This window comes from Crocuta crocuta, unplaced genomic scaffold, assembly GCF_008692635.1.
Source record: "Crocuta crocuta isolate KB4526 unplaced genomic scaffold, BGI_CrCroc_1.0 scaffold138, whole genome shotgun sequence".
Taxonomy (NCBI): Eukaryota; Metazoa; Chordata; class Mammalia; order Carnivora; family Hyaenidae; genus Crocuta; species Crocuta crocuta.
This window is the reverse complement of record NW_027532585.1, coordinates 3,555,250-3,572,165: the sequence shown is the minus strand read 5'-3', so window position 1 is coordinate 3,572,165 and position 16,916 is coordinate 3,555,250. Positions and strand designations below refer to the sequence as shown.

Here is a 16,916-nt window from a genome sequence, read left to right as displayed (position 1 = left end):
TCACGCTGTCTCTCTCTCTCCTAGAAATAAATAAAAATGTTAAAAATAAATACATAAATAAATAAAGCAAGTCTTTCCAAATTACCCTTTAAATGTGAAAATTATGCAGCCATTCTCAAGAGATGTGATATACCAGTCAGATGCAATACTGATTAAATCTGAATACCCCAGTAGACAAGGTTTCTCTCTTCAACCCAGCCACCACAGCCATGATTTCTAATTTTCGGTAAGACTGCATGTCAGACAAAAACACCTGAAAGATGTTCTGGAGAAAGCAAGAGAGACTCCAGTTACAATAGAACAAACAACTGAAAAGAAAAACAAAGCAAGTCAATACTATTCATGGCGTAAAAACAATATGACAGAAACTCTTTTACCATTAATCCCTACAACAAACGTTCCACTTCGAATTACGATCTAAATCCCTTTTAAGATGAAGTAACTGACTTGGCCTAATGCATTGTGATCTGCTTATTTTGGCACAACAGAACTCAATGCTTCAACTTAAAAACTTTTAGAAGGCAGTGTTTAAGTAGTAACATATTCCTGGAGACAAAGATTTGGGTGAGACTGAAGAATGACCAAGGCTGTAATTCTGCCATAATATGATGAAGAAAAAATTTTTTTCTCACCTTTTAAGTGCAGAAAGGTATGTAAGATGCTATACTAACTTGTGTACATAAAAATCACATTCAGAGATTTGGGTAACAGTGTCAAATTCTCTGGAAGATCTGGCAACTGCCTGTAACCAAAACCTAATCTGAGCAGTTTAATGGCTAAATGTCTCCCGTTTCTAATATTCCAGAATTTCAATTCCATTGTCACTATATGAAGCTGTCTTATTTCCTGTATTTTGTACTCAATTAGAAATAATCACAGAAATCTGAACTTTGTCTGACCTGAATTTAACCTTGGCTTTTGTATAATAATCATAAACCATCATCATGTTAAGCAATTTACACAATATCAGTTTCTGTGACTTGGAATTAGTTACTTAGCTAAAATACTTTTAAGTATGTATCAATATTAAAGTTCACCTGAATCAGAGGCCTGACTTCCGACTTCCCAGTCGGATTACCCAAACTACTTAGCGGGGCTTTGTACTCACCCATTTGTTTCAATACGAGGCTGTGTTTATTTACGCAAGGCCTGGAAAACACGTCCCGCGGCCCTGCACGGAAAAGATTTACAGGGAACCAATAACATTTCGCGGCTCATTTCAAGTCGGAGGCCGCTGGGAGAATACTTACTGCAAGAGGGTGGCTCTAGAAAGGTACACCTCTTCCTGCTGGGCGGCACCACCCCGAGCTCGGCAGGCTCTCCGGCGGCAGGGCCACACTCCGATCCCCAGACGGGAAGAAGCCCATCCCGGGCACAGAACTGAGCGCCGCAGAATCGGGCGCAGGACGTCTAGCCTGCGGACACTGCCACTAAGTGCAGCTCTTTCCCCGGGATACAGCGGATGTAAACAGGAGCCTGTTTCCCCGATGGAGAGCCTCTTCGCCCCCTCTCTCTTTGACTGGGGGCGGGGGGCGCGGGGGGACGGAGAACCCCTCTCCCACCAACAGGCTCGGGAAGGCGCCGCTACGCCCCTTCCTTGCAAAGCAGACGCCGGCCCCACCAACGCCGCCGTGGGCCCGGCCGTGAGGCCGCCCCACACTGGCTCGCTCGCTCTCCGCACCCGGCCCTCCCGGACCCGTCTCGGCGGAGCCCGGGCCAGTGCAGAGGCAGCCCCGCAATCGGCCGTACTCACCAGTCGGGAGCCGGCCGCCTCGCAGCCATCTTAAGACCCCGCCAACACCGCGCCTTCTCATTGGCTCCGGCATCTCAGCCAATGGGCTGGACCCGTTCTGGCCTCGGGGTCGTCATGGCAACCGGCCGCGCTTCGCTCTGCTTTCAAATCTGTTTGCAGGAAAGGATTCGTCTCTTTTCTACTTTTCTTTCACCGTTTCCCCCTGTCTTCTGGACGTTGTTAAGGGCTTTGTTTCTCCCCCACCCCCATTCCCTGCTGCTCGCCGGTGTTGGCGGTGAGGATGGTACTGGCTTAGACCTTGAACCGAGTTCATTCCCCGAGGAGGGAGGTTCGCTGTAGGTGCTCTCTAGGCTCTTCTGGGAACGTTTCCATTCATTCATCCTCTCCCCCTCGCTCCCTCTTTCTTCCCTCCCTTCCTTCCTTTTTCCCTTCTGTAAATATTTATTGAGCAGGCACTATGCCAGCCTCTGTTTAGCGGAAAAGTCCCGACTCTTGCTCTCCTGGCGCTTACCATCTGCTTCACTGACCAGATGTGTGACCTTGGCTAAAAGCTTGGGCCCCTTTTCCGTGACCACCACTGGTTCAGGCCCCGGGGAGGGGCTTGGGGGAGCATAGAAAAGAAGTATGGAGAAAGAAACCCAAAAAAGCGCTGTGAAGAATATAAAGCAGTATAATGTGATAGTGATGGGGATGCGCACTATTTTAGAAATACTTTCATTTTTTGAAATAGTGGTTTGTAATAATGATAGGACTACGAATACTTTCCTATTTTCTGGTGTCGTGAGGATGATGAAAGAATATACAGATAGTCCTTAACACATTGCCTGAGCCACAGTAATTTTAAGTCTTGGCTACTTGTTACTGATGTTAACATTATCAATCGTGCCTTTCTTTGAAGCATTCTAAAAATATAAGAATTTTGCATCGCACTCGAATATATCATGATTTAGTATAAACAGATGTTTAAGCTTATTAGTTAACTACCCAACACCTCACCTTCAGGTCCCAGAAGGATACACCAGATTTATGGAGTAGTTTTCTGTAACCTCAGAATCATAGTAAACCCTGAATTGACAAGCTTGGTCCCTAAGAAAGAACGTGTGTGCGCTCCTGAAAGCTATCTGGCAGGTCTTCTTACAAGGACACTAATACTAGGGATCAGGACCTCACCGTTATGACCTCATTTAACTTTAATTAATCCCTTTGAGGCCTCATGTCCAAATGTAGCCACACTGGGGGTTAGATGTGTAACACGGGAATTTGCAGGTACATAATCATTCAATTCATAGCAAATGTTATTGGTGGAAATGTGACCAGCATGGAGAAAGAGAACACAGAGGGCGAAGAACTGAGACACAGGGTAGGAGGCAAGTGATGTTGACCTGTTTAAGAACTATCTGGATTGCTTCTACGTATATTCCACCAAAGAGTCTCCATTATTCAGTGCATATAAATGTTCGAAGGATAGGGGCGCCTGGGTGGCTTAGTCGGTTAAGGGTCCGACTTTCGCTTAGGTCATGATCTCGCGGTTCGTGGGTTTGAGCCCCGCGTCGGGCTCTGTGCTGACTGCCAGCTCAGAGCCTGGAGCCTGTTTCGGAGTCTGTGTCTCCCTCTCTCTCTGACCCTCCCCTGCTCATGCTGTCTCTCTCTCTCCTAGAAATAAATAAAAATATTTTAAAAAAATGTTCGAAGGATAGAGGAAGAATATAATTATTCCAAAAGCCTACAAACACCAGACCTCATATATAAAGATAGAGAGAGTTGGGGCACCTGGGTGGCTCAGTCGGTTAAGCATCCGACTTCAGCCCAGGTCATGATCTCAAGGCTCATGAGTTCAAGACCCACGTCAGACTCCGTGCCGACAGCTTGGAGCCTGGAGCCTCCTCTGGATTCTGTCTCTCTCTCTCTCTCTCTCTGCCCCTCCCCGACTTGTGCTCTCTCTCTCAAAAATAAACATTAAAAAAAAAGATTTAGGGAGTTCTACTCCAAAAATATGTATTTTAAAATTTTAAATTTGAGAATTCTCAAATGTCTGTTTATCACATTATTGAATTCCTATAATAAATGTAAATAGCTCAGACTTTTCCTCTGGCTCTGGTCACAAGACTTCCAGTCTCTGAATATCATTGTTTTGCCAGTTTTCTGGGGGAAATGTCAGTCATTTGATTTATTTTAATCAATAAATTTACCTTGCCTCCAGCAAATTCCTGCTCTGGAAACCTGCCAAACCATGCATTTTGTGAATGAAATACTTGTATTTCTGAGATTTCTGTGAAACACAGAATTGTTGAAAACCTTTTACTAAATCATAGTGATATGATGCAGCTAGTGAATTGTGCTTGAATTGGGTTGCATCTGGCACTAATTTCAAACATGTAAGTTTCATTTAAATTCTCAAACATATCTTAAAAATCATAAAGCAGTTTTTCTTTGCCAAGAAACATTATAGCTTATGAAGGGTTTTCCTCTATATTTAGTAATTTTTTTTTCTTCGTATGGAGATTACAAGTCACACTCATGTTATAAAAGATTAATTGTGGAGGCCTTTTTTTGGTAGCTGTTAAATCTCTGGTTGATGAAAATTTCCCCACATATAATGAAATCCTTTAAATATTTCTCAGTTTGGAAAGCTGAATATGACTTTGTTGAACATAGAATAAATGTCCTTCTTGCTGAAACTGAGAAAGAGAATAGTTAATTTCCGTCTGTACAAAATGCCTCATTTTCGGCATCAAAGAAAGTAGTCCAGTGACTTATGCAACAAAAATAGAAACAAGGGAGTCCTGAATTTTAGGAAATGTGTGACAGTTTCTCTATCTGGATTTGTTTGCAAACCAAAGCATCTACAAACAATGTTAGCCTTCCAAGAATATGTCGAACAGCTAACACTATGACATCAGCAGGAGTTGACATTTGAAGAAGCAAAATTTCTGTAATAAAGGATGTTGCCCAAAAAAAGCACTTTTGCTTTATTGGTCATGTCTGGTACTTTCAATCTCTTCAGTTCCAATAGGTTGTACATAGGATGGGAGGGAGGGCGGGAGATGAAGGTTTATAGAGCATTTCAGTACGCTCGGTATCACGCAACTAATATATAAGTTTATGAGGTAGTTACTATTGTATCCATTTCACAGACAAGGAAATAAGGCTTCCATGGGTTAAGAAACTTCCTTAATGTGACACAGCTAGTAACATGGAAAACCAGGGTTTCACTGGACTCTGAAGCTCATGCCCTTTTCATTGCCACATATTGCTCCTTTTAAAGTGAAGTCCCTGATGAATCCTAGCTTAGTACAGTCAGCAGCAGATCATAGACGTCACTACTACCAGGTGGCATGTGTACCTGGGGGGGGCTTATGAAAAGATGGGCTTCAGGAGCAAAATGTATCTTCTCTTTCCATTCCCTTTGGTACATAGTGACTGATTAAATGCCATCAGAGACTTCCTCTTTGCTCATTCTGGGTTTGCTACAGTGAAGTTTATGTTAGTCTCCCTTTTCCTAATTCCTTCATCTTCCAAAATAGCCTACTGCCTGGTTAATCTCTCTAAACGAAGGAACACAGTGTAAAGCTTTTAACACAGAACCTAGCATGAAGCCAGCGGTCAGTAAGTATTGGTTTCCTTCCCTTATACAAAAACTAAGGGCTGTGTGTGTGTGTGTGTGTGTGTGTGTGTGTGTGTGGGAGGAGGACTGAACAGGCAGAATACAGAGGATTTCTAGGGCAATGAAAATATTCTATATGATGCTGTAATAATAGATACATAGCACTATACATTTGCCCAAACTCACAGAGCATGCAACACCAAGAGTGAGCTGTAATGTAAAATGCCAGGTTTAGGTGATTACAATGTATCAGTGTGGGTTTATCAGTTATAACAAATGTACCACTCAGTGGGGAGAATGGATTGTGGGGGAGGCTATGCATGTGTGGGGGCAATGAATATGTGGAAGATTCTCTGTACTTTCCTTCAGTTTTGCTGCGTACCTAAAACTGCTCTAAATAGTTAAGTCTTTTAAGTATCAGAAGAAGAATTCATTATTTGTGAAAAATTATATGAAGTCCAAATTTTAGTGTCCTAAATAAATTTCTGATGGAACACATCCACAAAAAAATGGGTACATAAATGCTGACAGATGATTGATTGGATTAACCTGTCAACATCTTGGTGATCCTTACTATGTGCCCAATGACCAGCGCTTTGCTAAGGTTTAAGGAGAATACATATGAAGTCTATGAACTGGCTTCTCAAGAAGTTTTTTGAGACATCTAATGTGCTTATAAATTAGTCATTTTACACCATAAGTACTGAAATTGTGAAGTCCATGATGTAAGTAGAAACTATAGAAGTTCTAAGAACAGAAAAGTAAAGTAGGTGGAATTAGGCGCATGCTATTTCCTTTGCCTCGAATACCTTTCTCTTTTATACCTGCTGACCATCTTTCCATCCTTCAAAACCTAGATCAAATATTATGTCCTAAGTTAAACTTTCCCTGACTCATGCAGTTCATGCCTTTCTTCTCTACGCCTTCATGATATTTGATGCATAGCACAACTAGGGCTTTATGCCACTGAGATGAAATTAGTTGCCATAGGTCAGTCTGCCTAAATAGATTGTGAGCCCCTCTGAAGGCACAGTCCTGGCCACACAGTAAGTGTTCAGTAAATATTTGTGGAGAGGATAGATGAATGAGAGACGAGAAGGTGTCCGTGCATGGAATGAGAATTGGGGAAGGTGACATAGGAGCATCACATGAACAGATGCAGAGAGGCAAGAATTCTGTGGTTTAGGTAAAACATAAGAAACCAGATTGGGTCCAACTCTGGGATCCTTTCCTCAGGCAAACAGACAAGTTCTGCCTTGATTCAGTGGGGGAATTCTGATCAAGGGAGCGATGATGCAGATTTTTGAGGGAAATTAATGTTATAGTCTTGTAAATAGGAAAGATAGATTTGGAGGTAGTTGAGCCAACATGAAAAGCATGTTGTAGCTGGCAGACCATGATGGGATAATTGATCGGCACCTAGACAAAGGCAGTGGTCATGGAGGATGGAGGCAAATCAAGCGTCCAGTTTAATATTTTCCTCATTCATTCATTCATTCATTCTTTCATTTCCTTTCATTCTTGCTTGCATGCCTTTGATCTATTTTTGCTCCCTGCTTCCACCAATTCGGATTCTGCATTCCAGTTCTATAAATTCAACCCAAACTTCAGGGATGCTTCCTTTACTATGAACTCCCATAAAATATTTTTAGTTAAATCTCTCTTTCAAATACCACCCCCCCGCACACACACACACACACACAAATAGCCTATTGTATGACACCTCACCTCCTTCAGCACCACATATATTCAATTTACTCTAAAGAATAACAAGGCTGTTCCAGGAGAGTACTGGTATCCTACTGGCCTGCTTCCAGAATGATCCAACCCATTTTCTTCTTGGTGCAGAGAGAACATAAAAAGTACTGTCTGCTTCTCTTCTGATTCTTAACGGTATAGAAATTCCACATCAGCTAATCTCTTCATCACAGATACAGGTATACCACCTAAAAACTTCTTTCTGGTTTTACCCTAGTAACTTTGGTGTCTTGTTTTCCATCATTTTTTTGTGTGTGACCTGTAAAACACCACTACCCACCCCCCCAATCCCGGCTGCCAAGCTCAAGATGATGATGTGCTTGCAAAGAAAAAAAAAAGCTGTAAGTTTAAAGTGAAATAACTAATTAAAGAACTTGCATCTCACCTGAATTGTGTCCGAAAGAACTCTTTAGAATGTCTTCCAAAGTTCCCACTAATTAGAGTATGGCAGAGGCATTTCTTATTCAGTATTATTATTTATTTTGTTTGATTTTTCTTGCAATGTGGCATTATCTTCTATGGCCTAATCTCATCAGCATTTAGGATACTGTCTCCAGTAAAATGATGATTCTGAATTTCCTATAATTCTTTGGAAGTAAATACTTGAAACTATGTATTTGCTAAACTGAGGACATCCTGAATGATCTGCCCCTAACAAGCTTCCCCTTGCAAGGTTCTGTCTTAGAAATTGTTTTGAGTTGCTTTCTATTGCTAAATTTCAGCTAAGTTGCCTATTTTATTCGAGTTAAAAAAAAAGACACATTCCACTCTATGATCTTGAATTATAAACATGTTCTCAGTCGATCCAACTGAATCTAGTACGAGGTCAGCCACACAGATCTAGTCACACTGCCCTCCAAGGCTTGCCCATCCCTAGAGCAATGTCTTCCCTCTCCCAAAGCTCACTTCCTCCATCTCTTCTAGGATGTCATTTTAATTTATATGTTGGCTTTTTATACTTATCTCTTTGTCTTATATTTTAGTGATGACTATAAGGATTGCTGTATGCTTCATTAATATTTCACAGATTTCTTAAGGTTATTATTTTAACAGTTCTTGTAAAATGTAGAAACCTTGAAACTGTACAAACCCATATACTATTCTTGACACATCTTCATGTCATCATATGCATTAAATCTATAATGCATAAGATATAAATTCCAAATATAGTGTTGTGTTTAGCTTTAAACCATATATGTATTTTAAAGGACTAAAGAGCAAAGCATTAGTCTTCACATATTTACTATTTCCAATATTCTCCACCTCATTCTGTGGACGTGAGTTTAATCTCGTTTCATTTATTCTAAAGAATTTCCTTTACTATGCCTTGTAGTGTAGTTTTGCTGGCAATGGATTTTCTTAGTTTTCTTTTATCTGAAAATATATTTTGCCTTCATTCTTTTTTTTTTCAAGTCAGGTTCATTGAAGTAGAATTTACCTACAATAATATTCACGCATATAGTGCATAATCTGTAAGACTGCATAAAATGCATATAATCTGCCACAAACAACATACAGAATCTTGCCATCACCCAGGTTCCTTTATGTCCCGTTGCGGTGAACCATTCTCCCACTCTCAGTGATTTCTCTGGAAACCACTGAGGTGTTTCCTGTCCTCGTAGTTTTGCCATTTTCAGAATGAAGCCATGTAAGTGAAGTCAAATAGCAGCAGCCCTCTGAGACTGGTCTATTTCACATACCATTACACATTTGAGGATCATTCATTTTGAATGCACCAGCAGTTTGTTCGGTTTTGCTCTTAATGTTTACTTTTATTTTGAGAGAGAGAGTGTATATGTGAATGAGTAGAAAGGCAACGAGAGAGAGAGAGAGAGAGAGAATCCCACTGATACAGCAGAGCGGAATGCAGGGCTCCATCTCCCAAACGGTGAGATCATGAGCTGAAATCAAGTCATGAGCTGAGCCAACTGAGCCACCTAGGCACCCTCAGTTTCTTCCTTTTTATTGCTGAGTCGTATTCCATTTAGTAGCTTATAATATAGTTTATTTGTTTGTTCGCCAGTTGAGGGATATTTCGATTATTTTCCATATTTAGCAATTATAAATTATAAACAAAGATGCTAAAAACACCCATGTATAGGTTCCTGTGTGAACAAAGGTTTTCATCTTCTTGAGTCCATACTGAGGAGTGGGATTGCTGGGTTGCATGGTAAATTTAACTATAAAAGAAACTGCCAATTGTTTTCCAAAGTGGTTATGCTATTGTTCATTCCCATCAGCAATGTACGGAAGTTCCAATTGCTCCACATTCTTGTCAGGGACAATAAAAACATGTAGCCACTAGGAGCGCCTGGGTGGTTTAGTCGGTTAAGCCACCAACTTTGGCTCAGGTCATGAACTCGCGGTCCGTGAGTTCAAGCCCTGCATAGAGCTGCGTGCTGACAATTCAGAGCCTGGAGCCTTGCTTTGGATTCTGTGTCTCCCTTTCTCTCTGTCCCCTCCCCTGCTTGCATTCTGTCTCTGTCTCTCTCAGAAATAAATAAACATTAAAACAACAACAACAAAAAACCATGCTGCCACTCAAATAGGTCTATAGTGATTTCTCATTGTGGCATTAATTTTAAGTTTCCTAATGAGTAGTGATGTCTGTGACTTGTCTTTTGATTTTCTTAACAGTGTCTTTTGAAGAGAAAAAGTTTTCAATTTTAATATAGTTCACTTTACTGATTAAATAAAGAAATTACATTTCTTTCATGGCTTGTGCTTTTTTTGTGTTATGTCTGAGAAATATTTGCCTTACCCAAGGTCACAAAGACATTTTTCCTCTGTCTTATTCTAGAGTTAAAACTTCTGCAGTTTTAGATTTTAGATCTGTGATCCACTTTAAGTTAATTATGTATATGGTCCAAAATATAAATCAAGATTTATTTTTTGGCAGTTTGTTGAAACTACTTCACCCACTGAATTGCTTTGTAATTTTTTTGAAAATCAATTTGATCATATTTATGTACTCTATGCTCTGGACCCTTGGTTCTGCTGATTGGTCTATCCATATATACTTTCGCTAATGACGCGCTGCCTTAATAACAGTGGCTTTACAGTGAGATTTGAAACTGGGTAATGCGAGCCTCTCAACCATATTCTTTTTTCCCCAAAATTGTCTTGGCTATTCTAGTTGTTCACTTTTTCATACAAATTTCATACACACACACACACACACACACACATATATATATATATAAAATGCTGAGGCTTTGATTGGGAATGCATTGAATCTATAGATCAATTTGGAGAGAACTGACACCCTAATGTTATTGAGTCTTCAAACCCGTGAGCAATTTATCTCCTGATTTGTTTAGGTTTTCTTTAATTTCTCTTATGGATATTTTGTGGTTTTCAGCTTGTAAGTCGTGTACATATTACAGATTTTGCCCAAAGTTTTTGTGTTATATTGTACCTGGTACTGTTTCAAATTTCAATTTCCAACTGTTCATTTCTATTAAATAGAAATGTAATTTAAAAATTTTGATCACCAGGGTGCCTGGGTGGCTCAGTCAGTTAAGTGTCCAACTTTGGCTCAGGTCATGCATGATCTCATGGCTTGTGAGTTCAAGCCCTGGATCTATCCCTGTGCTGACTGACAGCTTGGAGCCTGGAGGCTGCTTCAGATTCTGTGTCTCCCTCTCTCTCACTCTCTCACACACACTCTGTCTCTCTCTCTCTTTCTCTCTTAAAAATAAATAAACATTGGGGCGCCTGGGTGGCTCAGTTGGTTAGGCATTCCACTTCAGCCTAGGTCATGATGTCATCATTCCTGAGTTCGAGCCCCGCGGCAGGCTCTGTGCTGCCAGCTCAGAGCCTGGAACCTGTTTCAGATTCTATGTCTCCCTCTGTCTCTGCCCCTCTTCTGCTTGTTCTCTCTCTCTCTCAAAAATAAATAGGACATTAAAAAAATAATACATAAATAAAAATAAATAAGCATTAAATTTTTTTTAATTTTGATCACACACTTGAGAAGAATGTGGATTTTTCTGTTGTGTGAATTGTTCCATAAATGTCAATTAAATCAAGCTGGTGGATAGTGATGTTTAAGTTTTCTTCTTCTTTATTGATTTTCTGTCTACTTGTCCTCTTAATTATTGAAGAGGAATGTTGCAATCTCCAACTGTTCTTGTGGACATGTCTATTTCTCCTTTCATTTACATCAGTTTGCTTCTGGTATTTGAAGCTAGTCTTAGGTGCATATATATTTGAGTTTTTAAGACTTCTTTGTGACCTCTTTGTCATTGTGTAATAGCTGTCTGTATTCTTGGCAAAATTCTTCATTCTACTTTGCTTGACATTTATATAACCGCTCTAGTTTTTTTATAGTAGTATTTTCATGGTGTCTTTTACCATTATTTTATTCTTTTTTTTTTTTTTTCTAGGAGAGAGAGAGAGACAGCGTGAGCAGGGGAGGGTCAGAGAGAGAGGGAGATACAGACTCTGAAATAGGCTCCAGGCTCCGAGCTGGCAGTCAGCACAGAGCCCGACGCGGGGCTCGAACCCACGAACCGCGAGATCATGACCTAAGCGAAAGTCGGACGCTCAACCGACTAAGCCACCCAGGCGCCCCTACCATTATTTTATTCTTAAAACACTGATGCATTTACATTCACAGTTTCTTATAGACAATATATACTTGGGTCTTTCTTCTTTATCCTATCAATCTCTGGCTTTTAATCGTAAAATTGGAATATTTACATTTAATGTAAATATTCACACAGCCAGATTTAAACCTACTATCTTTCTAGTTATGTTCTCTTTGTTCCACATTTTCTTTGTTCCTTAATTCTGTGCTTTTCTCTGTTCTTTATTCAGGTGAGTCAATGTTTCCATTTCCTCTCTCCCTAATGGGTTCTGTCATTCCTTGGATCTCCAGCTACTTGTTTGCTCTGAAAACTTAGTCATCTGAGTAGAAATTGTGTTCTTTCCAGTTGCTACAATCTGGGTGAAAGTAGAATTCACTTTCATTTTTAAAGGATATTTTTTGCTTGGTTTCTTTCTTTCATTATTTTAAAGCTGCTGCTCCACTGCTTTTAGTTTCTGTTGTTTCTGATGAGATGTTAGAGATCCATCAAATTATTGTTCCCCGGTACGAAATGTGTCACTTTTCCCAGCTGCTTGAAAGATTGTCTCTTTATCTTTGGTTTTCAACAGTTTGACACTAATGTTTCTAAATGTGCAGTTTATATTTTGCATATTTTGCTTGGAGCTGGCTGAACTTCAAACTAGAAAAATTATGTCTTTAGTCAAATTTGGAGAGTTTTTAGCCATTATTTCTTCAAATTTTTTTTATCATCCATTCTCTCATTCCACTCCTCATTTTGTTGTTGTTCTGCAGGACCCTGAAGCTTTGATCATTTATTACAATTTTTTCCCTCTATTCTTCAGATTATATCATTTATAATGGTGTGTCTTAAGGTGGTCTGATTTTTTTAAGTCATATCCATGCTGTTAAGCCATGCAGCAAGATGTTTATTTTATGTATTTTATTTTTCAGTTCCAAAATTTTTATTTTGTCCTTTTTTATAGTTGGTATCTCCTGACTGATGCATCACATGTTTTTACTCGCTATATTCTCCTTTCAGTCCTTAAGTATAACTACTTTTAAATTCTTGTTGCTTTATTCCAACATAGATCATCTCAGGATTAGTTTCCACTGATTTTCCTTTCTCTTGAAATGGCTCATGTTTTCCTGTTTCTCTATATGATAAGAAATCTTGGATTTCATCCTGGAAATTGTGAACGATACGTTTGTGGAAACTCTAGATTCTATTATGTGCCTCCAAAGAACTTCAAATTTTTTTTCAATAGCAGGCAGTTAATTGGCTGAGCCCAGAGTACAAGCTCTGGCTCTCCATGGTAGGTAGAAGCCCAAATACAAGCTCAGTTATTTTAGTGTTAGTTGGGCTGCTTGGAGTCCATCCATCACTTGAATAGTTCAAGGGTCATTCAGAGATTTGGGTGTAGTTTATATATAGAATTTAGGCTCCCCCTCTCTATCACTCTTCTTTTCAAGATTTCCTTTATTTTCTAACAGCTATAGTTGACCTAAACCATTTCTCCACTAAGACCAGATTTCTGTTCAATATCTAGACTTTCTACATAGTTCTAACTACAGCCTTCCCTCAAAATCAGAGCTGTAAGACAATGCTAAACTCGTCTCTTGAAATGTTTTTCTCCCAAGTAACCAACCTCTCCAGTATCTGACTGCTTTCATCCACTCTCTAGGACCTTCAGGAAGCTATCTTGCTTCTTCCAGTGCCTACAATTATTACCAGCAAAAAGATTGGTCAGACAGAGCTTACTTGGCTATGATTGGAAGTGGGAAGCATTTCTTATTCAGATAGGTACATATGTTCTTAACATCCTTGTTTTTCCATGGAATCTTACTGTTGTTTATTCATTTTAGGTTATAGTCGTTATGATCAAGGGCTGATACTTTTCACTTAGCACCGGCTTCAACAGTTGCATCGCCCTAAGGTGGTATGCCTTGGGCCCTTGGTAAACATTTAAATGATGAATGATGAGTAAACATAGCATACACTTTTCCTTACCTATACAGAATACATTTAGGATGTATACAAAATATATTCTTGTCAAGCAGGAAATTTTAGCTAATAATTGCTATTTTACATAAAAATTGCCTTTGGAACTGAAAAACAAAAATGCTGAAATTTTTTTCAAAACCACAGAGCATCACTTTCTTCTATTTTAAAATGGAGTTTTAATTTAATTTATCCAACACTGATTTAATATCTGTTAGATGCAAAGCACTGTGGGAAATGCTGACTGTTTTAGGATGAAAGGGAAGGATAATTACATAAGACAGATGAGACATGGTCCCTGCCATCCAAGAATCCCAAAGCTAGTGGGGAGATGGACAGATGTAAATAACCTTAATATGAAGCAGACAATAGTAAGTGCTATTTTGAGATTAGAGCAAAGTGTTTTGATTACAATACGTAGGAGGCAATAAAATCAGATAGGGACAGCAAGAAAGTTTCTTGGTAAAGGAAGGCTATAGGTTGTCCTCAGGAGAGTATTAAGAACTTAATAGGCATATCTGGTAGGGAAATTCATTTTAAGGGATATCTGGGGAATTTGGGTCATGCTTAGGAAAGAGTGACATGGTTTAATAGTAACACTTTGGATTTTGCAGTCACAAAGATACACGCAACTTTGTTCAACTTCTTAGCTTCCTAAACCTGAACCTCAGTTTCATTATCAGAAAAAAAAAAAATGGGAAAGTTGAGTCGCGATCAAACTGTGGAGAACCTTAAAGATGGGTTGCTGGAGGTGAGCAGGCTGGCGCAGGGATGCAGGTGACTAGGCTGCACAATGACCTACGTGACAAGTACTTTCAATAGCACTGGACCCAAAAACAAAAAACTGTATTTTCTGTTTCAACTATAGACTCTAGAAAAATAGCAAAAGAGGTTGCAAACATACAGGATTTGGCCACAGATTTTATGTAAGAAAGGAAGAAGTGAAATTCAGGGAATTTCATGGAAACAGCTAGAACCAGATTGTAGAGGACAGTTATTATGTTAGTTTGGTATCTGCTTTGGGTTCTGTTTTGCTTATATAAAGGCAATGATCTGACATATTATATTTTAATAATCATAAACGGTAATGGAGCTGAGAGAAAAAACAATGCTCAGAGCTCTCTACTTTTCCCCCCAAGATTTTATTTATTTGTTTGTTTACTTATTTACTTATTTATTTTTAGTCACAATATTATTCATATGTATGTGGGAATAGGTAGGAGTGGGTAGACTTGGGATTTATAGACTTTTATATGAAAACACGCTGTTCTAAACTGGTCAGTTTCATCCCAGAACTTTATCCTCTTTTCACTTACTCTAGATGCTCAAGAGAGGGGCCCTCTGTCCCATTGTTTTATTCCGATCGTGTCACTATCTTCATATTCTTATATAATGCAATTATATATACCTTTGCGAAAACCTGTCATATAAAATTAAAATTGCTTTTCCTTTGAATATAGTAGCTTCATCATCCCATCTGACTGGTTGAAGAAGGTGTCCTGGGAGGCAGGGAAAGTCTTGTATAATAAGTTACAAAAGGCAGGAACTCCCTCCCAGAAAAAATGACAAGGGCCTCAGCAAGTGGTGTCAGAAGCTTAGAAGTGACCATTGGACTCAAAGTTTTCAAATTTTTTAGTGAAAAAGAAACTCAAGGAACTTTCTTAAAAGTTGCTTAAAACAGAATTTCAATATGTTCTTTTCTACGTTTTTTGTTCATTGGAGTCTTATTAACAGATACCTCATCCTTTCCGATATCGCAAAGCTTTCTTTATAGTAACATACTGCTCACTAGTAGCTCCTTGGTCTTTGATTAGAATGTTTTTCCCAAATGATACCCTTGTTGTTTATTGTTTTGGATACTGGGAAAATATTCACATAAAGGAGTAGGTATTTATGGTTCATAAGCTTGGAAACTGTTAAGTGCAAACAAGCTGAGATCATGTTAAGAGACTGTAGAGGCAGGGTACCTGGGTGGCTCAGTTAGTCGAGTGTCTGACTCTTGATTTTGGTTCAGGTCATGATCTCACAGTTGGTGAGATCAAGCCCCTCATAGGGCTTAGTAGGGTTCTGTGCTGACAGGCTAGAGCCTGCTGGGGATACTCTCTTTCCCTCTCTCTCTGCTCCTCCCCTGTATGTTCTCTCTCTCTCTCTCTTCCTCTCTCTCTCTCTCTCTCTCTCTCAAAAAATAAACAAACTTAAAAAAAGAGAGATTGTAAGGGGCAATTTAATATTTTAAAAACTGTGCTATTGACTTCAAATATTTGTATGCTTTTTGCCTTTACTAGCATCAACAGCAATAATTCACTAGTGCAAAACACCTTGTTAAACAAAATGTATGCATTCTCTCACTTACTATAACGATGAGATACTTGATTACCCCCATTTTATACTGAAGGAAATTGAAGTTCAGAAAGGCTAGGTGCCCACCATCACATAGAAGACTCCAGATCTGAGCCCAGGATCACCTAGTTTGTTTTCTTCTATACCATTGTCACCTCCTCCAGGAAGAAGAAGAGGAGGAAGAGGAAGGGAAGAATATCTTAAAAATTAGCAGCGTACTTCCTAAATACCTACACCATTCCAACTACTTTTTACACACAGTAACTAACTGAAATATCACAGCAAAACTGTGAGAGATTTCTTTGTTACCCTTATTGTGTATACGACTAAACTATCCCAGAGAGAGAGAGAGAGAGAGAGAGAGAGAGAGAGAGAGAGAATAAGTCGTCATATAGACCAGGAAAGGAACCAGATCTTCCACATGGCATTTAACAATTCTACAAGTAAAGCATCCCTAATAACCAAAAACTTTGATCTAAGTCACAGTATTTGATAGTCACTGAGAACATTTACCTGGCCTCTAAATATTTTTGCCTGGATTTATGCCACTCAAGATGAAGATAATCCTGGGAATAAAAAACACAGAAACCTTATTAGTTAATAAAGTTCATATCAAACTGTGAAGGAGACGAGTTTGGTATTCTGTGCCTCAACCTTCTGCAGGCATGGTCTCCCTGGGCTTGGTTTCCCTGAAACCAAACTCATAGTTGTGATTCATCAATGAGATGAGACAATTAGGTGAATACCCCGTGTTCCAGAGAAGATGCTGAATTAAAGTACATTTGGTTTTTATGAACGAAAGAACCCGTCACACTTTGTGTGAGATTAGATGGTAGGGGCTCTGCCAAATATTAACTCAGGTTAACCGTGGCTGCCCAATCCAGCATTCACACGATGGTTTCAGATTTTT

General features: G+C 39.3%; 1 protein-coding gene across 5 annotated transcripts in view; it reads right to left on the bottom strand.

Annotated features, from left to right (window-relative positions):
• The window catches only part of FAM204A (family with sequence similarity 204 member A), a 33,097-nt gene extending 31,281 nt beyond the window's left edge, over positions 1–1,816 (bottom strand). The window contains exons 1-2 of one of the 5 annotated variants that reach the window (XM_077779474.1): positions 1,251–1,747; positions 86–265 (exon numbers count right to left, since the gene is read on the bottom strand). Coding sequence is in view for 2 of the 5 variants with exons in the window: in XM_077779471.1 (XP_077635597.1) it covers positions 1,754–1,814 (61 nt within the window). In the remaining 3 variants the exon portion in view is untranslated. The other 4 variants (XM_077779475.1, XM_077779471.1, XM_077779473.1 and 1 more) reach the window with 4 other exon arrangements.
• Positions 1,817–16,916: the final 15,100 nt, after the last annotated feature.